General features: G+C 42.3%; 1 protein-coding gene across 2 annotated transcripts; it reads left to right on the plus strand.

Moving 5' to 3' along the window:
- Positions 1-4,395: 4,395 nt before the first annotated feature.
- On the plus strand, positions 4,396-25,280 carry adamtsl2 (ADAMTS-like 2). 2 transcript variants are annotated; one of them, XR_005074897.1, is made up of 20 exons: positions 4,396-4,502; positions 7,826-7,931; positions 10,187-10,329; positions 10,990-11,065; positions 11,380-11,482; positions 12,368-12,513; positions 13,245-13,368; positions 13,588-13,668; positions 13,794-13,969; positions 14,629-14,932; positions 17,131-17,494; positions 19,056-19,159; positions 19,515-19,641; positions 19,739-19,952; positions 20,563-20,718; positions 21,373-21,543; positions 21,894-22,070; positions 22,839-22,983; positions 23,835-24,022; positions 24,510-25,280. XR_005074897.1 is itself a non-coding variant. In XM_037097040.1 (19 exons), exons 1-19 carry the CDS (start codon positions 4,453-4,455, stop codon positions 23,960-23,962), a joined length of 2,895 nt encoding a protein of 964 aa, XP_036952935.1. In that variant the 5' UTR covers positions 4,396-4,452; the 3' UTR covers positions 23,963-25,280. The 2 variants fall into 2 exon arrangements, 1 of the variants encoding a protein (XP_036952935.1); XM_037097040.1 differs by having other exon boundaries at positions 23,835-25,280.
- Positions 25,281-27,659: the final 2,379 nt, after the last annotated feature.

Genomic DNA, 27,659 nt, shown 5'->3' on the forward strand with positions numbered 1-27,659 from the left:
GAGTCCTGGTGGTGCATTAGGCACATTTATGGTCAGTACTAAAGTTTGAGTCACTTGAGATGTTTGGTGATAGAGCAAAGTCTTAATAGGCCAGTCTTGCCACTCAGCAGCCATCTTGGAAATGCCAATAAGCAGTTATTTTATATTTAGAATATATACATGTTATATTCTACTATGCATGTGCACAGTTTCATGATGCCAACGTACTTTGTGGCTCAAACCAGGGTGCTGTGACGAGGCTTGCCACAGTTGTTGGTGTTCCCTGTGTTACATGGTGTTCAGGCACTGGCTGATAACATCACTTGCCCACAGCCTGCGCCATTGTTTTTTTTAACAGTTAATACTTAGTAGGACGGCGGACGCTACAGCTCTAAACTGCTGCAGGTGGAGGGCTTGTCTTCACAGTAAAGAACACACCTTACATCCTGGCAACTATGTCCATTATTTCAGATTTAAACTTGATGCTCTCCTGTTCCTGGTGATGTAAATGAGAAGTAGGAGGTGTGTATCCTACCACCTGCAGGTCTTCATGGTAGAATAAATATAGAAAATGATCCTTGTTTTGACCTGTAAGTGCTAAACTCACTGAACACGAGTTAAGAATAAAATAAAAAAAAAAAAAACGCCTGTTAGGGAACGAGATGTCAGTTTCATGTCAGGTCATTTTAAAGTTTACACATTCAGAACCATTTCAGATTTTATAATCCTGTTTAGGTTTAGGAAAAAAAATAATTCACAACTGAAAGAATAAATATAACTAAAAGTCTGACAAGAAGGTCTACTTGTGATTAAACGGTATTGAACTTCCAAGTAAATCTGATTCTATTCTATTCTGTTCTATTCTATTCTATTCTGGCATCCCAAGCACATACACTACCCAAACTCTTTTAAATATTAAACTATTCATTTATATGTAGACAGTAGAAGATCTATTTTCTCTTTGGATTTTCTGTTGCTGAAGTTCTGCCCCATTTAACCATTAAGCCTTTACCTTTATTAAGTCTTTAATTATTACATATTAGGCTCTCAATTATATCATTTCATTACATGTCTGTGAACAAAGCCATTTTCATAAGACAGCAGTGATTTTGCACTCTGGAAACTGATAAAAGTCTGTGCACTCTCTAGGCAACATTAGCAGCATTGTGTACTTTACCAATGTGGCTCTTAACTGCACAGACTTGCTCCAGGGAGTTTAGTGGTGAGACAAACCACTAATGGGCTCACTTGCCTTCGCAGAAACCTGCACGGGAGTCTTTCAACTTTTTGTTTCATTGCGAGTGAATGCGATACAGACGAACTGAGCCTGGTGGTTTCCCTGGGAAAGCCAGCTCTGAGGAGAGCGTCAATAAATAGGTCAGGGTTCAAGTGTGAGCAATCTACCCTGGCTTCTGTTTGCCCAAGGGCAAACTAAACTCTGCTTCTTCTCAGCCTGCCCTGTTTGCTTCTCCACAGAGTCTTGGCTGCTTTGTCCTTGTCCTGATCTTATCTATGTATGCATAATCATCACTCCCCATCCCTTTGTGTGTCTGTATGTCTGTCTGTCCCTCTGTTCTCTTAATCTTTCTTGTATTCAAGAGGCCACAGAGCCTTGTACATTCTCCACTTTGCATGTGTACTTGATGGGGGACCGCTGCTGAGTTTGGCTGAGCAAAAAGGCAGAGGGGGATGAGTCTGCCCGCTGACAGTCCACAACCAGACCACACTCCTTCCCCAAGTTTGACCGATATGGGCCTTGGAAGGCAGGCAGCGACACTGATCACCAATATGTCATACCACTTTTCACTCTCACAACTATTTAAAAAGTCAAAACTATGTAGTGGTTTTCAAACATATCTAATCAACAAAATTGTCTCAACCCTCTAAGCATCAATCTCTGAAATGAAACTATGCGTATAACTATTGCGACTTTGCATAACCGCAGTGAGACAGCAGTCGACTCGGTTTAAGGCCGCCATTTTGTCTTTCCTCCTGTGAACTGTCTCATATGTTTTCAGTAGTTATCTGTTTAGGTATAGAGGTAAAGCTGTGCAGGTGCTGTTCTTCCCACTGGACGTGCTGCAGCATATGTTGAATAATTGCGGCTTGCATATGGAGCTTTTTGCTCCTGCATTGTAGCTTGCTGCCATCTGTGGTTGAGCGAGTGTGTGAATGGGTGAATTAGAGGTGAAATGTAAAGTTCACTTTGTTTGGTGTATGTGAACCAGAACTTAGGTGTCCATGGCACCTGTCATAAGGATGAGAGTCTTGCTGTGTGTTCTCGTTGGTGGTTACAGTGCGCACTAGTTTTCTGAAGAGATGAGGTGTGGATAGAATATTTTTACAAAGATGTATTGATGCCTTCATGTGGCGCTGCAACTAATGTTTTTTTGTTATCACTTAGTCTGCTTATCATTTCATAGATAACATAACATTTTGATTCACAAAATGAAAAATTAAAACAAGTTTTGCTGCTCACAAGCAGCCGGAGTCCAAGTTGTGGTTTTCAAATTGCCTGTTTTGTCCGATCACTTGGCCAAAAGTGAAAGATATTTGAGATATAATCACTGATTCAGCAGATATTTTGTGTTTTTGCTGGAAAAATGAATGAAACAATGATAGAGTTGTTAAAGTTGATAAATTCACTCTGAGAAATAAGCACTACCTTATTCTAAACCTGTGAAAAACATGTTCATTTAGATTGCATGATATTCACGTTACAGATGGCCAAGCATGCCTGGCTGATATCCAGTATTGGATAATAATGTCCAGTATTGGTCTGGTATATCGGTCTGACTGCTCTGCTCCAGTCCAGCCTCCCAGAGGACAGACTACTGCTGTCTGTCTGCGGAGGCTGCCAGCACTAGAAAAACAAGACGGCGAGGCGAGGGGCCCTAGGGGGCCATCAGGGTGGGGACGGCAGAGGGGTGAGGGAGAGGGAGACAGTGAGGATGAGGGGACTGTGTTTACTTTTGTCCTCTGTGCCTGCCCGGCCCGGCTGGCTGGGAAATGACAGCAAAGGGGAGGAGGAAGGAGGAAGACCCTGTCTGGACGAGCGAGAGGCAACAGGGTGTGTGTATGTGTGTGTGTGTGTGTGTGTGTGTGTGTGTGTGTGTGTGTGTGTGTGTGTGTGTGTGTGTGTGTGAGAGTGAGAAAGAGCGAGAGAGCCACAGAGATGTAAAGAAAGCATGAGATTAGAAGGGGCAGAAGCTTTGGATGTGTTTTGCTTTAGGTGCATGAGCTTCAATATGTGGGAGCCCTTCGGTCTTAGTGAGACCAAATTGTGTTTGATTAGGATGTTAGACGAAAGTCAGGATGTTTCAATCAACTAAAGACACCCTGGAAGAGTAAGAACATTGAAGTAAATTGAGGAAAGTTTGACAAAGTGAAAAAAATAAAGAAATAAAGCGAGAGAATTTTGGCAAAGTGAAGACATTACAATGCATTTAAGACACTTTGGCAAATGTGGACAGTGTGGCAAAATGAGAATAGCTGACCCAAATAAACTTTGTTGGAAGTGAGGACGTTTTAGCTAAGTAAGGACATGTTGGCAAAATGGAGACGTTTTGGCAAAATTAGGGCATTTTAGTAAAGTGGGGACATTACAGCAAAGTGGGGATATTGTTCCATAAAAGGGGCATTTTGGCAAAGTCAGGACATTTGGGTGATTAAAGCAAAAGTAGGACAATAAGCTAAGTAACAGTGTTTAAGCCGGTTGAGGAAAATGGCAAAATCAGAATGTTTTTTGGCAAAAATTGGGACACTGGTGAAGTGAGGACATGAAATGAGTTCCTTTAGACAAAGTGAGCCAAAGTTTCAGCCAAGTGACAGAATAAGGTGGGTTATCAAATGGAGGATATCATAGTAACATTTTGGCAAGTCCACATAGCCGAAGGGCCATTTGAGGGCAACTGCTCAGTTGTGGGTTGAGGTTTGGCCACATGTAAGACACCTGCTATGAGATTGGGAAAGCATCGTATTGTCTCAATGGTGGCCTACTCAGGTATGGTCATACAAGCGTGAGCAGCAGAGACAGAAGTCTCTGTGTTAACTGTGTGTTTTTGAGGCTGTACATTCATGCAAGGGTATTTGCATACCTGCATGTGCACATGGCTCCAGCTTAAGCATGAGTGTGCACAGTGGGTAACGTGTATGTGTGAGTGTGTGGACGCTCAGTCACGCCACTGGCTGAGCGTATGCACATGTGCAGCTGTGTCTGACTGAGTGTCCCTCTCCTGTGTGTGTGTGTGTGTGTGTGTGTGTGTGTGTGTGTGTGTGTGTGTGTGTGTGTGTTTGGCAGCTGGCTGGGCTCCAGCTGTGTCTGGTTGGATAATGAAGTCCAGGTGCTGCTGCGCCTGCTTTAAGACACCTGTCACCAATATTTAGTGCCAGAGAAAGCCAGACTGCAAACAGGGCGAGACGAGCTGTTTGCTTATTTTAACAAGGCTGCCTAACTAGACCTGAGGACACGGGATGTACTATGAACCCTTTCCTAGAAGCTCTGTCTGTGTGTGCATGTATAGGTATGTGTGTAAGTACATGTGAGCATATGTGCCGCACGGAGCCTCCAGGAATCATTCAACCCGCACGACTTTTGCTGATTCAGACATTGCGGCTTAGAGTGTTTCCCTGAAATTTTGACTCAAAAAGGTTGAAAATTAAAAGGATTAGTGTATTCTAATTTCGTCAAATTTTCAGGAATTTCCATTTCAGAATATATTTGCTTGATCATTTATCATATGTTGAGCAATGAACGCAATAGAGCATTTTCACACGGTACACATTTTCCTCTGATGGGAAACTCCAAAGCTGGGATAATGTAATGCTGCTTGTTTTCTAGGTTGCAAGTTGTATAAAAATAGGGAATCTGACCAAACATTTTCATTTTACCACCTCCCGATTGATCAGGAACTGAAAAGATGATGGATTGTGAAAATATGGGGGACTTTGGCCATATTTCAAAGTAAAAAAAAAACAAAAAACACATTTGTTAACCCATTAGCTAACATCAGCATTTAACCACTTCCTAGCTAACATTACCATTTGTTTCCCTCCAGTGTGTTTTACTTCTTTAAGTAATATGTCTAACATGTTAATTGATACTATAGAATTAATTTGAGCTTTTCCTATGTTATCGCAGAATACTATCAAATGGAAATGTTAGCTAGGAGGTGGTTTAATGCTAATGTTATATGCTATCAGCAGAAGCTAATGTGTTATCAAATATGTTGTTTTATCTGGAGGTAAAGCCTGATGTCATTCCAGGCTTTTTTAGTATCCACTGAGACGTGAAATAGTGACAGTTTCTGTCAGATTCCCTCCGTCTGTAGGACCTCGAACATGGTTGTGTTGTGTTCGAGCTTCCCACACTGAGCTTGCTGTCAGAGGAAAATGGCCACACTGTGAAGACAGTCTGTTTCATTATTTCTAAGTTTGAGCAGGAAGATTACATTCGAATTGTAATGTGTGCTATAAAGTTATAGGTGATGGCCTAAATTTTAGATAATCCATGACCTTAAAATATAAATCCGGGTGAAACGGCACATCTTTTTAAATTTTTTTTGGATGGTGAATAGTATCTCTGTACGTGTAATAGTTTATAACTATAAGTTTACAATAGTTTTGTATGATACAGTTGGCCAACTAACATTGATAATGAAACATAAACTGTAGTTTCACACGATGATCTCACAAAAAGACAAAGGTAATGTATTATGCTGCAGGAACGATTTGCACAGTTTCTATAAAATGGCTTGTTTTGTTCAGAGGGAGCGAATCCAAGCGTCTGTTAAACAGTGAGATACAAACTTTTCAGAGCCGGCATTCTGTAGACTGCTGCTTCAGAAGTTTTATGCTCCAGGATTTGGGTTCGGTATTCCATTCAGTCAAAGGCCTCATTGAGTCATTAAACTCATATATACAACTACCCTCCACAGGAAAAAGGAGGGTTCCTGAGGTAGCCTCCTTTTCCTATGTGTCTGTGCTTGTTCATGTGAGCCTTTACATACAGACATCTACATTTCCTTATAGTCTGACAGGCCAAACAAAGGCCTACCTGTGCAAAGTTCTAGGAAACTTACCTTCATCCTTCCAGCATATTGGGGCTTGTTTAACTTTTACGCGGGCCCCTCCGCTGTCCAACTCCCGTCTCCAACACCTGTGGCCTCTCAACAGCCTGTCTGTGTCACCCTCCACATGCCAGTGCCAGCCTGCCACTGACTGCCAGCACATTCACATACCTGCAGCTGGCACGCCGGTTTTGACTCGAGCGTGCATTGTCTGAGAAAATGCCCTTTTGCACTCGTTGGTGCTGTTGTTTAGCACCAAAGTCGTTTTCTCTGACGTGCTTGGAGACGTGACAGTGCACACTGGTTTACATTTGAAGCAGACCCACCTGATGCTGTAATCCAGAACATATTTCAGCTACCAGCTTTATTTGCACTTACACGACACAGCTCTAATTCGATTAAAGCAAAAAAATGTGAGTCAGGCGGGCGCTTTACAAACACTTACTTACATTGTTTAGGTTAGTGCATTTAGGACGCTGTAAGACGGGACGAATCTCTGTACAGAGATTCAGTTTGAAGCGTTGGATTAAACAGCTCGAGGCATCGAACAGTCAAACAAACAAACAACGTAAAACAATTTAGAGCACTTCAGAGGTGTTAGTAATGTGTTTTTGAACTGGCTAACTGTTTGTCTCCAGTCTTAATGCTAAGCTACGTAACCATGTCCTTACTCAGGCTCCATGCTCTTACAGTACATCACCTGAAAGTGATGTTCTCACCTAAATCTTGAAGAAAAATATATCCTGTATAGTTATTTCTAGTTGTTGACGAAGTTCAGGGTTCTTTTTTTTCTGTGTATTTTTGCTGTCAGGGCAAGGATTGCTATAATCATCATATAAAAGTTTCAGCTACAAATACCTTCATCAAGACACCAGAATGTGAATTTATGTTAAATAATAATTGACATACAGCAACTTTGCTTTCTGTATCTCATTAAGTGTTGGCCATGTGTCCACTTTCTGCTATTTGAAATTGTCCATGTAACTACCACTATGTGCTCTTGAGCGCCGGATCTTGGACCAGCACTGACGTGATTTACTGTTAGACACCCTCCTCTCTGTGTAAAGGTAGAAGACAGCAGCCGCACTTCAGGTATCCCCCCTTAAACTGCCACAGATGTTCTGGAAGGCGCGGGATTTCACAGCAGAGTCAGAAAGGAAATATTAGCACCACAAATGTGTTCTCGCGGTGTAAAGCAATCCAACTTCAGGCCCTTCTGTGGGTTGGAAAACTGAGAGGCCTCAATTTGGAGGGGGAGAGGACATGACAAAAACACCCACACGTCTCGGCAATATGCTTTAATCCACAGTTTGCATAAGTGCCTGGACGTGGCTTTCTGATGCCACGAGAGCTCATTAGCGGTCATGATATTTCCCTTCATACCCTTCAGCCTTTGTCAAAGAGTCCTCGCTGGGTGCTTCCATCTAGAAACAGAGACAGTTTTCTGGCCCAGTTTCCCTCGATTTATTATAAGGTTGGCTGCTGTCATGTATTGAGTGTTGAGTACTGTAGAGACTGCTGATTTGTTGCAGTTTCCCCCACATTTATAAACTAAACTACTACACGTCAAGAATCAGATGCAATCTCTTTCTGGTTGATATTACCCTTTGCTAGGACAGCAGAGTTGTTTTGCTTATATTTCAGGCCAGGAATTATATTACAGCATTCTTTATAACTATACAATGTAGACATTCTTCACATTATTTATTTGTTATTCTTCCCATTTGTTTATTTGTTCGTCTTACTGTCTTGTTTTCTCTCTCTCTCTGATGAACTAGGATGAGGGTGTGGTCATGGGAACAGTGTGGGGAGACTGGCGTGGTCCTGCTGGGCTTCCTGACGCTGGCTGTGTCCGTTGGGAACCTGTCCACCAGGGGGCTGCAGGTACACGTCACACACCAAAAACGTTACGGGAAAAAAAGCGCTGCTGTCTGTGAGTGTTTTTAGTTGTCCAGCAGCACAAACACTGATGAAACCTGACAGACTGAGCTGCATTATTTCAAATTAGTATTCTGACATTTTGGGAAATAGATTGCCCCTTGTTCTACACCATTGTCCTCCTACAGCACACTTTCTTCTTCCTCATCACAGACAGCTGAAACAGAAATACAACTCTCTGGGGTCAGTCTTTCTCAAACATAACAATAATTACGTAGCTTTTCAAAATACATAACAAACCATGAAATGTCCTTTAAAAGGCACATATTTAACTGTGAATTATTTATATGCAGTTTAACCTTTTATTTAATTTGAGTGTACCTCCTCAACATGAAGCTAACCATGGCACCTGAACATTATTCAGGCATAACCACACCTTTGAAAGGAGAGAAAAAAACTAAATATAACTGATATTTATCAGGTTATTGCACTAATGAAAGACACTGTATGACATACTCAGTCAACTTCATCTGGACTGTTGGCTGGACTGATTAGGAGTGAATAATTCAGATGCTCGTCAAAGGCAGGAGTGGTGATTTATACTGTACTGGTGGTGTGTGACGTTATACTGTTGTGCGCTTCTCGTGGGCGATAACAGTCACTTGGGGCATTTAAAGAAAATTATTTTGAATTTCTTATTTTAAGGTAGAATAGTTACTTGATGTTAAATGTTATATGGAATCCAGTTACTACCCAGGAGATAAACTATATAAAGTTAAAAAGACACTGTTGATAACAGGCGTAGTAATGTCTTCATGGCAAATTAATTCAAAATTCAATTTTGGGACTAAAATGGGCAATTGTTTTAATGAAACTGACCTGACAAAAAAAAAGTGAATGGATAAAAGCTGATAAAGATCCAAATTGTAACTGAATTAAACTGAATCGGACAAAACATGCAAAATGCAAGTACTAATTTTAGAGAGTTTTCTGAAGTTGCTGTCAAGCTGATCTGTCAGTCCTCCTTTTTTTCTATCTGTCTGTCTCTCTCTCACTTACGCTCTCTGTCTGGTATTTCCAGTGTCTCTCGCCCTCTCTCACAGCTGCTCTATCTCACACCTTTACAAGGAGCTCGGCGCACATTCCAGCGGTCACTCTGATGAATCTGTCTGAATGAAGGGACGCAGCCATCGGCCCGAGTTAATGCTGCTCCTGCACATCAGGAATGTGTGAAATGCTGACCGTCTTCGCACGGTGGAGTGCAAAACACTGTGATGCTCATTTGCTGTCATCCTATGTGGTTCTGACGCACTCTGTTCTGACAGCCAAATCGTTTGCACAGCAGTTATACGCAGTGGAAAAAAACTGTACTACCGAAACTATTACAGTCACTGCAACTGCAGATACCGTCACTTTTATTACAACTTGTCCATGACTGTTAACCTACTACTGAAGAATGGCATTCAGCAGAGTGCATAACTCCACCAAGGCCAACCAGTCCTCTTTAATTCAGTCAAGCCTAATCCAAAATCAGTTTAAACATATTTAATATATATATATTTTTTTTTATTTGGATGGGCATCATTTTACTCACTAATCAGTACCAGCCAGCATAAACCTGTACTGACGTCCCAATGCTTGTGTAGCTTGTCTAACAACTTTGGCTGATATCCCGAATATGGTCGAGTTTAGGAACGTATGGTCCAGATACGGCAATAGCAGAGTACTGTGGCGCAAAGTGATTCAAAAGGAAGTTAAAGTTTCAGTGGAGAAATAAAGGTTTAAAAAAAGAAATGAACCGGCAAGTACGATTTATTATTGGGGTCGCGACAGCATTGAGATTCTGGACCAAATATCAACCACAGGCAACAAATCAAATGTGATCTGCTTTGAGGGAAACAAGCCTGGTCGCAGAAAGCCTAAGTTGTGGCCAATGTAGAACCCGACCTCAGACCTCGTGGTGGGGCAGCTACATTCTGATGAGTCCCTGGTAGTGTGTGGGACAAATGGACTCAAACTAAATTAGATCTTTTTCAATGACCTCCTTCTCACAAAATCATAATTGAGAGAACAACTATGAAGAAAGATGAAAATATAACAGTACTAGTCATCTGATTTTATTCCATACGTAAGACGTTTGGTGTGTAGATTCATATTCACTGTAAACACACACCACTGCTTGTCCATCATGTCTTAATACTGACACTGTGACTAATGCGACAACTACACGTGCCAATCAAACCACATATGTCTGTTATCAGGAGGACGGCGTGGCGTCCAACAGTCTCGAGGAGGAGCTGGAGGTGAACACGTACTGGTGGGGGGAGTGGGCCAAGTGGACAGCCTGCACTCGTACCTGTGGAGGGGGAGTGATGTCACAAGAGAGACACTGCCTGAAGCAGAGGTCAGTCCGTCTGCACACACACACACACACACACACACACACACACACACACACACACACACACACACACACAGATGTGTACTACTATACATTTTAGGATCTACAAGTTCTAAGTTCAGCCATCCATAATGCAGTTTAATGAAAGTAATTTACCTCTGAATTGCAAACTTTGAGGACAAAAAGCAACAAGTCAAAATTTCCAGCTCATTATATACTATTCATGCCCAGTATCCAATGATAAGAAATCACTGAACTAACTTCATCGACTTGTCACACATAACAGCCAGTGCTGAGGCAAGTAGAGACAGATGCATGACACAGAAACCTCACCGTCTCTGAATGGGAATGCAACATGGTTAATTTGATGACAAACACACTTAGTATCACAGTAGATCTTCATCGTAAAATTTAAGTCGCAACTGTATAAGTGGACTGGCGTGGGGCATCACAACAGACAAACCAACAACAAGTGGGGGAACAACACAGGCTTAAATACAAACCTGTGCTGGCAGTCAACGAGTAAGTGTAATAGATTGATTTAGTAGATTGGTATTTGCTGCACTTTAGGCTCCACTTGATATCTTTATATTTCATTATGATTTATCTCATCTTTTTTGTTTTTTTTAATTTGTTGTCCAAATGTTTGTTTTCTGACCAAAGAAAGAAAACTGCTGCTGGGAAGGACAACATGACCTGTACAGGAACTGCTAAGAAATATCATCTCTGCAACACTAAAGTGAGTCACAGACCTCCAGTTAATTTCTCATTATTTTATTTCATATCTTTATTAAAACAAACACAGTCCCGCTGACTGATTGACAGACAGTAGAGGACTGTGCTCGTGGTAGGCAGCCTCCAGGCGTGACTGTATGTAGCTGTTTGAAAGTGAAGCCGGGCGCGGCTCAGAGCGGTCGAGCATTCTCATAAGACCGTCCCTGCACTAATAAACGCTTAAAAAGAATTTATTTGTACAACATACTCTAAAACTGAGTTATAACAAGTGTGAAGCGGAGCTCTTTCAATGATCCATGCTGTTTCTCTGCGCTGCAGGAATGTCCTGCCACTGGGAGGAGCTTCAGAGAGGAGCAGTGCTGGTCCTTCAACTCGCAGCTTTACAATGGGAGGAACTACCACTGGAAACCTCTGTATCCCGGTAATGACGCCCATAAAATGCCTTGACAACCTCTCATTGCCCTGTTAAACAGACCAGAGGTGACTGAGGTTTTTGTTGTGTGAGCTGCTGAGCTTCAAAACAGTCAAACTTTAAAAGGTTGTCTTTTGATGTGCTTTAAAGGTGCAATTTGTAAGAATGGGCTGCCTGTCAAATTAATACTCAAAACATATAGGGGGCAGCATAGCACCAGAATAGTCGCTAACTGCCTCTAACTGTAGCTGCTGGTTAGCTGAGTTAACTGGTCCATACTGGGGACCAGATGTGTGTTTACATCACTTGCACTGGAACTTTAGCGCGGGGCGCTCTGGCACTAGCTGGTTAGCACGCTAACTTCTCTGCAACACAAAAATGGATGTTTTTTATTTGTTCATTTGTATTATGTTAGTATCTAATGTATTGATATGTTTTTTCACATTAAACACAACAATCAAAGGAAGGTGGTCAGAATGCTGAACCCTTTTCACCCATTCAGCACACATTTTTGTCTCATAGCACATTTACTGTTTCATGCAATAGCAGGCAGGTGTTTTCAACAAACAAGCTCAGATAAACCCACTGTACAAAACCTGCTCGGAACCAAATGGCAAACACAGGAAGCAGCTAGCTGGTGAATAAAGTGATGTAGCTGCAAAAGAGCCAAATAATTACTTCTGGAGTTTATGGAAAAAAACAGAACTAAAAGGAGAGTGACTACTGGACTTAAATTGATCTTGATCTTGGATGTTTACCACAACAACTAAACAAGGTTGTAATGCTGTAGCTTTACCAAATATTGATTAGGAATAAGTGGGAAAAAGCAGAAACCGTCTTAATTCCAGTGTTACTGCTTATGAGACAGCGACTGCTGACCTGTTTGCTCTCCAGACGACTATGTTCACATCTCCAGTAACCCCTGCGACCTCCACTGCACCACCACTGACGGCCAGAGGCAGCTGATGGTGACAGCTCGTGACGGCACTTCCTGCAAGTACAGTAGTTACCGCGGTGTCTGCGTGGATGGTAAGTGTGAGGTGAGTCCAGCATCTTCTTTACTTTATCTCTGCTTTACTTCTCCTCAGACACTTTCACTCCAGCAACACGTTTTTTATGACCAACAAACCCCCTCAGTGAGGAAGCTGCTGCAGAAGCATCTCAACTTCCTTTAAGACAATAAAAGTGTTTGAGGTGTTAAAGTTAAAAAATAGATTATAAAAATGAGTTAGTGTTGAGAATGTTCAACCCGAAAGACAAATGTAACCGCCACAGGGTGATGAGATTTCCAAATTGAAATGAACTAAACAGAGTAAATGGACACTGCTTTTTGATTTGTGTGAAAATGAGACATGTTCTGGAGTGTTCGTTTTATGGACACATAAGTCTTCTGTTGTCATGCTGCATCATCACTATTTTAACACATCAAATAAGTCATTTAATCTTTTTCAGATTTTTTGGTGGTTCATTTTTAGATTTGTAGGCGGCAGAGAATGCAGTTACCGCTGATGTAATGCCATGAACTCCTACATTTAACTGTTGCTTTTTGCATCAAGCTTGATGAATGAATTCAAGATTTGTCTTAAACTACACAAAAAAATTTATCTGGATGGTAAAAACACAACTGTTAAATAAGTGCATCATATAAAAAGATAATTGATTAACACTTTTTTGGATCACCCACCAGAAGAATCTGAGTGCAAGATAAAGATAAAATAAGATTTTTATAAATGTTATACTATCCTCTTCCACTTCCTGCATTGCTGCTCAGCCAATCGGATGTGACGGGGTACTGTTTTCCTCCAACACCTTGGATAAGTGTGGGGTCTGTCAGGGAGACGGCAGCAGCTGCAGCAGAGTTACCGGAAACTTCCGCCGCGGGGCCATGACTCTGGGTGAGCCTCTGAGTTCAGCTGTTTCATTGTGTCCACTCACAAACTGTAAAAACTTTTATTTATACATGTGAATGTTAATAACTGAAACTTTCTCTATATGATATTCACACAAACCCTTGAGGAGTTGATCAGAACAATACTACTGGTTAGCTAAAAATGAAAAGGCTAAATAGAGAAGCATGAGGTGGCACTGACTACTTTTTACTTCCTGTCATCAAGGTTACTCATTTATCACTCAAATCCCAGAGGGATCGTGGGACATCCAGATCATTGAGAGGAAGAAGTCAGCTGATGTTCTAGGTGGGTATTTTCTCTTTTCCTGATACAAAAGACTGTCATTAACAAATGTTTAATGGAAAATTTAACTTGCAGGACTTTGCCTTGTGTGTTTTGTTTTTTGTTTTTTGTTCTATCATGTTCTCCAGCTGTGACCGACCAGGCGGGCAACTTCTTCTTTAATGGCGCCTACAAAGTGGACAGCCCCCAGAACTTCCACGCCGCAGGAACCGTTTTCAAGTACCGCCGGCCCATGGATGTGTACGAGACCGGAATTGAGTACATTGTCGCCAAAGGTCCCATCGACCAGGCCATTAATATTCTGGTACACCTCACATTTCTCAGTCCACCTCTCTCATTTGAACTCCGCCTTCAGACTTACCTGTAACTATTTTGTGTGGTGTGTGGATGGTATATCCTCATCAATGACCAAAGAAACTCGCCATAACATCATAGGTTTGATTACAAGGTCACTGAGGTGATGCAGTGTAGAAATTGTAGCAGCGTCGTAAAACACGCCCCAAATGTGTGCACTGTCTCCTTTTTAAAAGGGTCTGCCAAATGTGTGGGAAGTTAATGCAGTGTATTTGTAGTAGTGAGTGTGTGTTTCAGGTTGACTGAGAACAGGACATATGTTTTGACAGTGGCCATGAATCCCAAACAGCGTCGATGTCTCAGGCTAGGTTTGTACAGATCATCCTGCGGGATCCTGGAACACAGAGATCCTCCTGGACGATCACTGTAACTCCACTGGTTCTCTGTTAACAATGAGTCAGGCCACATCCTGTTCTCCTTCTGAATTATATGTTTACATCCAGTTATCTGTAAGCCAACAATTGAGGAGCTGGTTTTAATACACTAAACTAAACCTAAGAGTGCTGTGAAATCAGTTTGAGTTGATTGGCTTCTGGTCTGGTCTTTGTGTTCTGAATCCTGTGTTGTAAATTAACCTGACCTTTACCTGACTCTCCTCGCGTTGCCCAGGTGTGGAACCAGAATGGTCGCACGCCGTATATCACCTACGAATACACCGTCCTCCGAGACTCCCTGCCACCTGTCCCACCTCCTCCTGTCTACACGGGTTCAGACACCTCAGCTGGAGAGGTGTCCGTGGAGGTGGGGCGTCTGCTGGCCCCTAACAGCAGCATTTATGACCAGGCAGTCCCTGAGGGCCAGTTGCAGCCAGGAGGTGCAGAGGGGCAGAATGGCCAAGAGACCAACGAGGTGTATGAGGAGTCAGCAGCCATCGACTGTGACCAGGATGCAGCAGCTGCTCCCAAATTTTCAGGTAGGCGCTGTTTGTGACACCATAGATCTGGGCAGTAACTAACGTTTATTTTCATCATGTATTTACATTTTTTGATTAATTGATTAATCATTTAATGGCACAAAAGACATTACATTTTTAAGACACATGAGATAGACCCCAGCAATGGTCAGTGGTCAAGATAAAGCTGGAGATATTTGTCTTTGTTTAATCACATATGAGCTATTTTCTGGGTCAAAGCTGCATTTGATTAGTCCAAAGGAATCTACAATTGTTTAGATGACTTACGGTAGATCGTGGCGAAGGTGACATATTTTTCTATGCCAAATGGAATTTTTCCATTGGCTTTTAGATTATTGCAGGAAATAAGCTTTGTGACAAACAAGATTTTATAAAGCTTCATAAAAAGCTAATGTTTGGCTATAAACTAACTACAATGTGGTCGTGTGACTTCAATGTCACCACCAGTAAGTCTCCTACTACACTGTACTTTACACACTTTACTATATATTGATCAATTTGCAAGTGAGAAAGTTTGAATTACAGTTAACAGTTAAGTACAGTCTGCCTGAAAAAAGTGGACGTTTCTGTCTTTGGTGTGATGACTTTTTATGTCCATGACAACCTCTGTAGTCTCATTTAGACACTTTTTATTACATGTAAAAGATTCAAAATTCAAAAGCAGGGTCTCTAGTGTTTTATTTCATGTTGTACTGTAGCACCGAATGTGAAGCCTCTCTTAACCACAGACCTTATTTCAGGCGTCTAACTGAAAACCTATTCAAAAGCCCGCTGACTTTGACACAAATGTCAATGCTTTTGTTTTTAATAAAACCAGATACTTGGTAACACCAGACCACTGATATAATACTAATACAGTGCAGCTTAGTGCCAATAAACAGTAGGAAAGTGGAGCATTTTGTCTGAGGAAGAACATTTTTCCATTCTTCATCCATAGTGGCTTCTTCTGCTCTTGCCAAGTGATGACATTTATAGGCTCGCGGTAACAGGGAGACAGCAGGAATGTTCGTCTTAAAAGAAAGGAGAGTAGGGATTTAACGCTGATATTGATAATGTTTGAGATAATCTTGATCAGATTCCTTTTTTCTTACACAAATCCATGACATTAACAGGCACCGTTAATAAGACTCATTTAAGTTGTGTAGAGATTTTTACAGTTTAAAAATGTTTGTAATGTCTTATTACTTAGTAGCTGACATATGTGTATGCCAATACCAGTATATCTAACATAGGATGATATCATCCATGCTGACATGTGCCTCGGCTCTAAAAGAAAGAAAAAAGCTGAGAGGAAGAGAAAGTAAGACAGAGAATAAATCAGAAGGTGGTTCAGTGGCCCATTGGCAGATGAGACAAAATAGGTCAGATTTTACAGCTGATCCTCCATCTAGCTCTCTTTATCTGTGTGTCTGTGAGATGGCCCTTCGGAGCTCTGCATTATTCATGGTACAGACACGTAAAGAGGATCAGCGGCAGATGAAAAATTCAGAGTTTCGTGGTGTTTTCTCCCTTTGAAAAATGTCTGCATCACAAACATGAGCGGTAATGGCCTTCCTGCGGGCTCTCGACTCACTAAGCTGACTGTTGAGTCCATTACACCACGGCTTTGGTTGGTGAGATGAGATGGAGAGGTGGTTGAGAAGCTCAGCGTACACTCTCTGCACGGGCTGACGTCATACTACAAACCCCGTACTGAGCGCTGACTGAAACTGAACTGAGTTAAAACTGAGTTTTCTTTCTCCTGTGATATTTTTCAATTGCTCAGTGTTTCAAAACTTTTTTTCAGATATTTAAATGTTTAATTCTCATCTGTAATGTCAAACGAAAAGTGCCGACTTACACAGGTGCATATTTATTCACAAAACCCTGAACCCTAACCCCTAACCCACAATCAAAATTTTGTTTCCTTCTATACACTGAATCAGCAGCTTAGTTACACTTATTGCATTGAATATAGAAAACAGGATGCACTAGCCTGTATCTAAGTCTTGTCTTTGTGATGCTTATATTGCCTTGTTTTTTTTTTTTTTAAAGCTTGTGTTCATCTCTCAGAAAACGGCTGCAAAGTTTAACAATTTGAGCTAAAAATGAAATCGGTGCAAAAGTGACCAAAAGTGACTCCAACACAGATTGTGCTTGAATAAAATGAATACATTGCTCTCCAAGAATAGCTAAATCTTTCCACTTTGATCTATCAGAGGGAAACAGCAGCCACCTAGGCAGCACTGCCATCCCAGTCCCTGCTGGTGGGCCCCTGGATACGGGGCCAGACTCCCCAAACCTCATCTGGAGGGTCCTGCTGGACGGCCGGATTGGCCCCGATGAGCTGCTTATCAACATCTCAACCAATCAGCTGCTGACAGAGGGAGACGGTTTGTTTTCATCCGAGGTGGGACCGGCAGAGATGGACCTGAGCACCCTGGAGCAAGACGGTTCGTTTGGTCTCAACGATACGCTGGAATTCACGCTGGGTCGCAAACGTAACGACAGCGGAGATGGTTCCAACCAGAACAAAACAGTGCAGGGTGGAGGGAGGACGTCCAGCCGCTCCAACAGAACCAGGTAAACTTACACAGACAGGTAAGAGGAGTCAAATGATTTTTGAGACGATGTACAGCAGAGGTCCACTCTGCTTCAGCCAGGTTTTGGCTGTTTCCCCTCAGGCTGGATTGAGTCCTGTCTGGATGTGTTCAGGTTCGGGTCACAGTGGGCCTGAATGTTCAGACAGCATCAAGCCCCAGGCCTGCTGCTGGCTCAGGTAAATACACTGCAGGCTGGATGAGAAGCAGGCTGTGTGGCTTGGACACTCGTTTTCCTCTAAAGACGTCCCCGGAGGAATCAGCAGGTGGACAGACAGGCAGGCAGACAGGTTGTAAAGCAGTCAGACAGGAGATATACATGCCATAAAGCAGCTATGCAGTCAGTTAAGCAGTTAGACGGGTAAGTAAAGATGCACAAAGTAGGCCTGACAGGCAGTAAATTCACGTTGTCAGGTGGACAGACAGACAGGTGGACCGACGTCCAATAAGGCAGGTAGACAGGCAGATGGAAAGGTAGTAAAGCAGTTAGACAGGCAGACTTACAGGCAGTCAGCAGTTAGAGGTTAAAGGAGAGAGAAGCAGGTTACACATCAATATACAGGCAGGGCAACACACAGACAGGTAAAGTGACAAGCAGGAGGGTAGTGAGACAGACAGGCAGTAACGTAAACATATGGGATGCGAGGCAGGCGGACAGGTAGATATACAGGCAGTAAGGCAGTGAGACAGGTAGATATACAGACAGTAAGGTAGTGAGACAGGTAGACCTGGCAGGTTTTGCATTCATCATATTTATAATTCATGTTGGCTTCCCAGGTCTGTGTCCAAACATGGCTTCACCAGTTCTGTAGCCAGCAGCTATAAAACACACGATGACACGCCCTTTCCTCTGAGAGACAGGGAGAGGAGAGGAAACGAGCGGAGCAGAGGAGCTCAGAGGGGAGGAGGGGGGGTATAGCCACACTTAGAAACAAATAATTCAAGGTATTCGCAAGAAAAGTGAAAAATATGATGCAAAGGGGGGAAAGTGTGCGGTCAGACTGGAGTCACCTCTGGGGAGAAAATAATGTGCAGGAATCAGTCTGGCTTACATGGAGGGATGCCGGCGAGGTATAACTCAAAGTGCCTGTGATTTTCAAATAAACGTCTGGCCGAGGCGGAGGGGAACGACCGGTGTTATGACAAGAATGTGCACATGACTTTTATGTGATGTGAAGAAAAAACAAAGTGAGTCTGCCAGGATGCAGGCTGTGAATCAGCTGTCACACTGTGGTTGTCTGAGGCCTGGGAGACAGTGTCTGTGTGTGTGTGTGTGTGTGTGTGTGTGTGTGTTTCTGTCTGTGTCTGTGTGCATTTAAGTGTCTATATGACAGGGTATCCTTAAATGTCCTTTGAAGAATATTTGACAGAAAATGCATCTATAGAAAATGTAGTAGTCTGTGAGAGTTTTGCTCAAAACACTTCTGCAGTATAAACCACTTCACCACTGCACAAGAATATGGCTAAAAAGTTAAAGAGCATTGGGCGTGGACGGACGCTGCCACACGTTTTCCTTCCCCTGTGTGTTTTATTTGTGTCAACAGGGGAAATCAAAGGCTCAACCCGAAGAACCTGAAGCTGAGTGCCGCTGACATGTACCGCTGGAAACTGTCCTCTCAGGAGCCCTGCAGCATGACCTGCTCTATAGGTACATGCAGACAAATGTCATTCCTTTGACAGCCATCGGTCATATTGGTAAACACAGTTAGCCTGCCAATGATTGCATTCTGTTTTTATTTACATTTTACAAAGCATCCCAACTCCCCTGGAATTGGGTTTGTAAAGACTTGTGTGCTGGAACAGCCTTACCATCCTAAAAGTAACATCAAAACTTGAATTTTTGCATCTGCAAACTCAATCTGTTGTGTGTGCTTTCCTACTTGTGTGCATAATTTCTTCCATAATATCTTTCATTTTTTCTTTCATTCACAAAAAAACCACCTCTATTGTGTTTCAAATATTCTTCTTGAATAAGTTTGCCGTGTTTGTTGCTCACTCCCCAGGAGTGTCAAAGTCCTTTGTCACATGCATTCGTTATGACGGCATTGAGGTGCACGACATGTACTGCGATGCTTTGACCCGACCGGAGCCGGTCCACGACTTCTGTATTGGGAGAGAATGTCAGCCCAGGTATGATCCACTGGAAAAAAAAAAAAAAAAATCATGGAAGCAGAAATTATTCAAGCTGCTTAACACTACATTGTGCAATGCGTGTCTTGTCTTTCAGATGGGAGGCGAGCAGCTGGAGCGAGTGCTCGAGAACCTGCGGGGAGGGTTTCCAGTTTCGACAAGTTCGCTGTTGGAAGATGCTCTCGCCGGGCCTGGACAGCTCCGTCTACAGTGACCTCTGCACCATGGCTGACCTGGAGAGACCTGTGGAGAGACGGCCCTGCAAGAGCCCCGCCTGTGGCCCACAGTGGGAGGTGGCCGAGTGGAGCGAGGTATGAGACGTCTGTGCAGATTTACCCTGCTGAGAATAAAACACAGAGAACGTTTAAAACATAAGGAGCACGTCTACAAAGAGAGGAGGCGTGTGTTTCTCACAGTTCTCGTAGCTTCGACTGGTCACAGTTGATGAAGTTTTGTGACTGAGCCATCAGTTTTTAGTGTTTCACACTTTTCTTTGTTTTTGACAAACCTCCGTCATCAGGGGCTCCCTTTTCTTGCAGCGCCGACATCTCTCTCTTGCTCTTGTCAATCTCAGGTTTAGCAGCTGTCTGCTGCAGTCTTGCGGTCTGATTGTGGTCACTGATTGATTCTCCAGTGACACTCACCAGACACCAAAAAACCTTGGATTGATTGGAGCCAGCAGGTTTTGAAAAACACAGAGAAATGAGTCAAATGTAAATCTCACTAATCATTCCTTCTCTTTGGAGAAAAACAGGGTTGGTTTACACCTTTACATCCAATTAAATCAGCTGCTCTCAGTGTATTTTTAAAGCAGTGTTTTCATACCTGTATACTACCCTGTTACATTCTTTAAAGATAAACATCTGGAGTCACCTGTGTTGTCAGTCGTTAAACCTTCATCATGATTCTGTCCCTCTCCAGTGTCCTGCTAAATGTGGCCGTAAAGCCCAGGTGACCCGTGATGTCCGCTGCTCCGATGAGACCAGACCGTGTGACCCGATGACCAAACCGGCAAACATCAAAAACTGCACCGGTCCACCCTGCGAACGCCACTGGACCGTGTCCGAGTGGGGACCTGTGAGTGTCTTTACTCTCCATATGCATGGCACAGTATACACGAGTGACAGTAACATATACAGTCTGTCTAAATGTGTGTTTTGTGTTTTTATCACCATCCCTGCTCTGAATCAAAAGCATCTAGTTGTTTCAAAAGAACACCTCGCCTGTCCCAGCTGTTTTCACTTCAGTTCGAAACTGCTCTAAGTACCACGGTTTGAATTTATGGTTGATGTTGTGTTGTACAGACAAATGTAGTGCTTAATGTTCCATTCAAAGTCAAAGCCTGGAAAGTCGCAAGTCTAATTTACAACTATGGAGTCCAACCAGACACAAAAATGCACGGATGGGAAATTTTCTTCACACAAAGAAAAGTATTATTCCCTGTGTGACGGCTAACCACCTGTGAGCACATGCACCCTTTGCATCTTTAATGTACTCGGCTTTACGTTTTTTTTCATCAAGAGGTGTTTGCGATATCATTTAAATGATTAAGCTCCCGGCGTCCTTTCCCTTTAATTTAATATGATGTGAGGCGACCTGATCTGACTTCATGTGACAAACACATTTGACTCAGCTTCGTGACTTGGCTTGAAGCAGGCGGTGATGACAACAGGAACGCCCCCTCTCGATCATGAATCATTCAGCCTGAAATCCTTTTTATTTTATTTGCAGTGCTCGGGGTCGTGCGGCCAGGGCAAGATGGTGCGTCACGTGTACTGTAAGGCTCCGGAGGGTCGCGTGGTCCCTGAGAACCAGTGTTCTGGAGAGGACAAGCCGCTGGCCATCCACCCCTGTGGGGAGAGAGACTGTGCTCCACACTGGCTGAGCCAAGACTGGGAGATGGTGAGGCTTTGCCACAGTACAGAAATGAGGACTGAACTGTTTATTAGTAGACCTGAAACATTTTCACTAACACATTGATTTATTAATGTGTTGATAGACAGAAAATGAACAAACATTTTTGACAATTTCTTGTTGTTTAAATAATTTTTTGGGCAGAAAATGCCAAACATTCTCCATCTATCAAATGGTATTCGAGGATTTGCTTCTTTGTTTTGTTTGATATTAATAGAAATTGAAAATCATGTTCTTTTTGGGCTTTTTAATGGACAAAAGAAGCACGCACGTCAGCAGGAGGAGTGCTGGTAACTGCTTTGTGAAACAGTGTGAGAGCTTTCTGTTTTTGTCTGTAGTGTAACACGACCTGCGGTCGAGGCGTGAAGCGAAGGACCGTCATGTGTGTCGGCATCAGTGGAGGAAAGTTCCAGATCTTTGATGAAGAGGCGTGTGGAGGCAGCGAGAAGCCTGAAGAGGAAAACACCTGCTTTGAGAGGCCGTGCTTCAAATGGTACACCACCCCCTGGTCTGAGGTGAGGTCCACGCAAAACATACAGCTCTAGTTAGCTTGGATCCGCAGCAGTTACTACATTGACATTCAGGAAAAAGTTCAAAAACATCCACAGAAACCAATCAAACCATCGCTGCAGCCTCATCCACTCCATGTCTGTATGTCTACTGTGTTCCCAACACTCAGAATTTCCCCAAATTTTGGCTAAATAGTTTATGTTTGTTGCTAACATGGTGAGTCGTGTATGTGGTGGCTCGTTTTCAACAATGTGTGCAAAAGTGTCATTTTTCTCAAGTAGCAGAGCAGGAATAAAACTTCTTCTCAGGTATTTTCAGTATGTAATATTTTAGAAATGTTTACAAAGAGCTTTTACAAGTTAATGTGAATAAATATATATATATCCAAAGAAGAGGAAGAAGTGTGTTCAATGATAACGAAGATTCTTTCACACCAGAAAACTTAGAATATATATACTTTGCGCCACGTTAAGGACCAGTCACACATTTCTACACCATTGAAGTTTGCCTGCATGGAGAGGTTGTCATGTTCATTTAGGAGATTATATTGGTCAATGTTTTTGGTCACTAAAAACTAAATTTCTACTCGTGCTAATAGCTGAAAGTCAGCTTCTTGCTCAGGTAAAGTAAAAATCACTAGTTTACTCACTTCCTCTCTCTTCTAAGTTTGTGTTTGTACATCTTTGTTAGGTTTCTCCAATCTGAACACAGAACGGACAAATGTAAGCTCTTCTGAGTGTAACAACTGTGTTTTTGCTCCTGTGTTTCCTCAGTGCACGAAGACGTGCGGTGTGGGTGTGAGGATGAGGGACGTCAAGTGTTACCAGGGCAGGGAGCTGGTCCGAGGCTGCGACCCCCTCACCAAACCGGTGGCCAAACAGACCTGCACCCTGCAGGCCTGCCCCACTGAGCCGCCAGGTAACACCTCAGGAACAGGAACACACACATACTGGTGGATTTTGTTCCACAATGCTTTTGATTATATTAGAAAATAGCATCCACATGTTCCAGAAACAGTTTATTGAAGCCACCAATGAAAGTCATTCACTGTGAACTGAAACACTGTCAATTTGTCTCAGTCCAAGTGCAGTCAGCCAGCAACCTGCCCAGGAAGTAGACCCATATGCAGTTAGCTACAGTGGCGTATCTACTAATTCAAGTTACATTTCAACAGGAGACAGATTTATGTCACATTGATGTTCATGTCTATGTCTACAGTTGTGGTGTGGAGAGCAAGCGTAGCATGAATCATAGTCAGAATGGCCACGAATACGAGACTGACACTGTGTCTACACAGGATGTGTTCAGGCACAGTACTGAGTGTAGGATATTAGACAGCACACAACACATAATCACTACAGCTATGTGTGTAAATAGATATGATTAAAATAGACTTGAAACGCCTCTGGTTGTGTTGACCCACATCTAGTGGAATACATGAGATCACTACATGGCCCCTGCAGACAGATCTGTTTCTGTTCCCTCAGACATGCTTGAGATGGACAACTAAAAAACATGGCTGTAGCACCTCCTGTGTAGACACACTGTAAGACAAAAAGACTGAGTGCTAGAGTAGTTTTTGTGTAGTTTCCCTTTAAGATTGAGAACTTTGGCGTCTTTTGCTAAATGATCAAGGCTTTTGTTTTAAAAAAGAACAGAGTAAGCAGTCTGAAACAGAATTGTTTTGGCTTTCTTCACCTAGCTTGGGTTAAGGTTGAACTGATTTAAATTGCTAACATGAGCTCCACCGTCTGTAAACTGTGTCACAGATGAGAGCTGCCAGGATCGTCCCTCCACCAACTGCCTGCTGGCGCTGAAGGTCAACCTGTGCAGCCACTGGTACTACAGCAAGGCCTGCTGCCACTCCTGCCGCGCCATACGACCTCCGATCTCCTAGTTCAGGGCAGCACTGCCCCGCTCCACCCCAGCTCTAACTCCAGCATGAGGAAAGAAAGGGGTACGTTTACGTATATGTGGTCGACAGTCACTATGAAACAGTGAGAGGAAGCTGAAAGTTGGAGGCTCTTACCTGTTTGTAAGAAACTGACTTTGCTCAAATGAAATAGGGTCAATCAGTCCTGTTTATGCAACATTAACTGCAATATTTACACATAAAACAAAAACACTTTTGTCATTTATTTATTCGTTTTCTTATTTCTTTTCCATTTTCTCTTTCCAAACTTTCTGACTGAAATGTGTTTCTGGAATAAATAGAGAACCAGGCAAAAAGCTGTTTGTGTTTTGAGCAAAACTACTCTAGCACTCAGTTTAGATTTTTTTAGATTTGATTAGATGCTTCTTGAGTGGAGAGAAGTTCTAACATATTAAAAGTTACGTGTGTGGGTCTTTAGTGAAACATGAAAAAACCTGTTGCAGCCTTTCGTCTCAAGACCTCGGAAACATTTGAAAACAGATTCAGGAACCAAACTTCTTTTTTCTTTCAGAAAACTATTCACATTTTGGGCCCACAGCCGCCCCTCCCACCACTCCTCCACACCAACACAAAGTATAACATGAGCACAATCGCTATTCTCATTATGATTAAACTGTGTCTCGCCCGTAAAGCCAGTTGTTATCGGCTGTTATTGATCATTCGTCTTCCTCTAACAACACATGGAGCTGGAGACAAAGTGGAGTCAGCACTCAAACGGTCTTACAGACGCCCGCCATCAGTTGACGGCGTCCTCTTGTTGTGTTCATCGCTGCAATGACGAGATGTATTAAATTATTTCTCAACAGAATATACTGCATGACTAGAATATTTAATACAGATACTGTTTATGAAATATTATTTAATTATGTTTCAGTCTGGTGTCTGGCATGTAAAAAGTTCCTTTTTCCATTTCACCCCCTGCGACTTGGCGCCACGCCAGTTCGCCTGGAGGATGTGGAAGCATATTTATTAGTCATAGCACATTTTCATTTATCGTGACGCTCCTGATGCCAGCCGATGGTTACTCATCGGGTCAACTGATGCCAGCTCTGGTCTGTGTGTGTGACGGAGGAGGAGAGAGCTCACACAGACACAGAGAGACACATTCCTGACACTTGAAGTACGGTCGAAATGTATTCAGACGTGTACATGTATGTCTCATTTTTAACTATTGCGTACTGTGTTTTTTATATAACTGATACCTCTTTGTACAAAACAAAGTGTTGTGTACTGTTGATAATAAAGTGAAGTCCCAATGGTACTGACTTGTATTTCAATTAAATAACAGTAAATGAAACACATCTGCCCCTGTCATTTTTATATAAAATCATGCACAGTATTTATGAAGACATGGGGGTAAAAGCTGAACCATGAACTTTATCATGTACCCCCATATATTCTTTCTCAAAGGCATGTTGACAGTAGGGAGACTGAGGGAGAGGATTTAATAGTTTTATTCAACCGTTGTTTATGCAGGGTGGTCTCGCCATGTAAGTCTCCTTGAAAAGTGAAAACAATTATGATACACAAACCAACTGAGACACTTTACACTAAATAATGAGGAATAAATGAAACAGCAAAAGAGGGACAAAGGCATATAAATCATCCAATAAAATGATTTTACAGGGGGCACTTATAGAGAAGATGACAGGCCTGGGTGTGGCGCCCTGATGCCCAGGCCATCAACACTCCCTTAAAGGGTTACTCCACCAATTCAACATAATTTAAGTCTGTTTATAGGTCTTGGGGAGTACAAGTAGATGTGAAAAGTCATACAAAGCCGTGGCTCCGCAGGAAGCTGCATGCAATCTTAAAAATTGCCTTCAGTGATGTCAATCAGTGGTTAATTGCATTGTGGGTAATATAGGCACCAGGTTTTGACTAGAAGGAGTGAGTTGTTGAATAGAAACGGCGATGATTTGTTTATAAACTGTCCAAAATGACGCCGGCAGTGTTATAGGTGTGCAATGCTACCTCAATTTATCAGTTCACATGCAGCTTCCTGTGATCACAGCAGGCCTTATACTACTTTTTAACACATGCAGGAGCACTCACCTACATTCAAAACCAACCATTGCTGGCTTATTTCAAATATCAAGCGATGAAGGTTTACATAGAAGCACTGGCAAGAACTTAAAACTACTTTCAACCCTAGTAGTACTCCCAAGACCTGTAAACAAACATTAAAGTAGTATTGGTTTATTTATTTGGTTTTAGGTCTTTCTCTTATGATTAACACTTCTTCCCCAAAACTACGTAGTGCACCTTTAATGTGTAAAATTGGCAAAATTAGCCTTTAAACCACACCATTTCAACAAAAAGTTAATCAAAACCGTAACACTTAGCAATTTTGGTTCTTAAAACACCTATGACCTCGATTGAAAAGCGTTCGAGGGAATGACTGCACTTGAAAGTGGAGGTTGCGATGATGAAAATGTCAAGATAACTGTGGCGGTGCATCACAGCTATGAATCCATTAAAACGCTGTAATGATTGTAATCTGTGTATCCTTCTCTAGTGACCTCCACTCTCTACCCTCAGGCTCCCTTGCATGCAAACAAGTTGACTGTGAAATTAATGAGGGTCAAAACTGATTTTAAAAAAAAAACAAAACAAAAAAACAACCAAACAGAACAAAATCTGTCCTGAATGAACTCCCTCTCTGCTGCTCTTTATTTGACGTCTCCCAGAAGGTAGAACACAGATACCACAGAGATTTGCATCATTTTATTAACACTGCAAATGAAGTCACTTTCACACACAGAGCAGCTACAGTAGACTCAGGTTTGCAGCTGACGCCCCCTGCTGGCCAGTGTGACGGCAACGAACCTCTCGTCCTATGAACTGCAGGAGAACAGAAACACGCATGAACTACTGAAGCAGAGAGGAAAACAAATGCAGCTATTTCTGTCCACGCACTGAATAACAAAGTGGTTCTGCACTCATTCTTCTTAAGGAACTGTTGGAAGTGTAGATCCTGCAGCTCAATCCCCCAACTCACCCTGAATGGATTCATGTCTTAGACTTTACTTATCAGTGGGGTGGATATTTATTTTTCAGAGACCTATTTGCCCTGAGTTGAGACTCCCACGATGTCTTTCCTCTGTGTCTACATGCAAACTCTAACCCCAGCTACTTCTGTTAGCTAAAACATTTACGGGTTGGATCTTGCTGGATCAGGAGAAGCATGAATTCAGTATCTAAAACTTGCAGTAAACATCAAATTTTCAAGAGATAGAAATAACAGCATCGTTTTGTGTATATTAAGATACAGACTGGTGGAGAATAAAGAAGGAAACACGACCAGAAACAAAAGGTGATCTTTCACCACAAGTGCAGTAGAAACAGAAGTTTTAATATACGCACTTAACGCTCGCAAAATGTTACAATATGCTTTGTAAACCACTGCCCAGTTTTATAAAGTGGTTTGTTCCAATCATGATCATATCTCTGGATATATATGGAAGTTACTGTGTGCTCGCCAATTTTGTGCCACTGAAGGCAGTACAAGAAGTCAATTACTGAATATAAAGCATTACATATGTCCTGCTCAAGGTATTGAAATGTCCGTAATAAACTGAAAAATAAGTGGCAACACTATGAAGCCCATAGAGCTGTAAAATCATAGTTTTCAGTTTTCAGCTCTTAATATTAAAGGTGC

The sequence above is a fragment of the Acanthopagrus latus genome, chromosome 5, assembly GCF_904848185.1.
Source record: "Acanthopagrus latus isolate v.2019 chromosome 5, fAcaLat1.1, whole genome shotgun sequence".
Classification (NCBI taxonomy): domain Eukaryota; kingdom Metazoa; phylum Chordata; class Actinopteri; order Spariformes; family Sparidae; genus Acanthopagrus; species Acanthopagrus latus.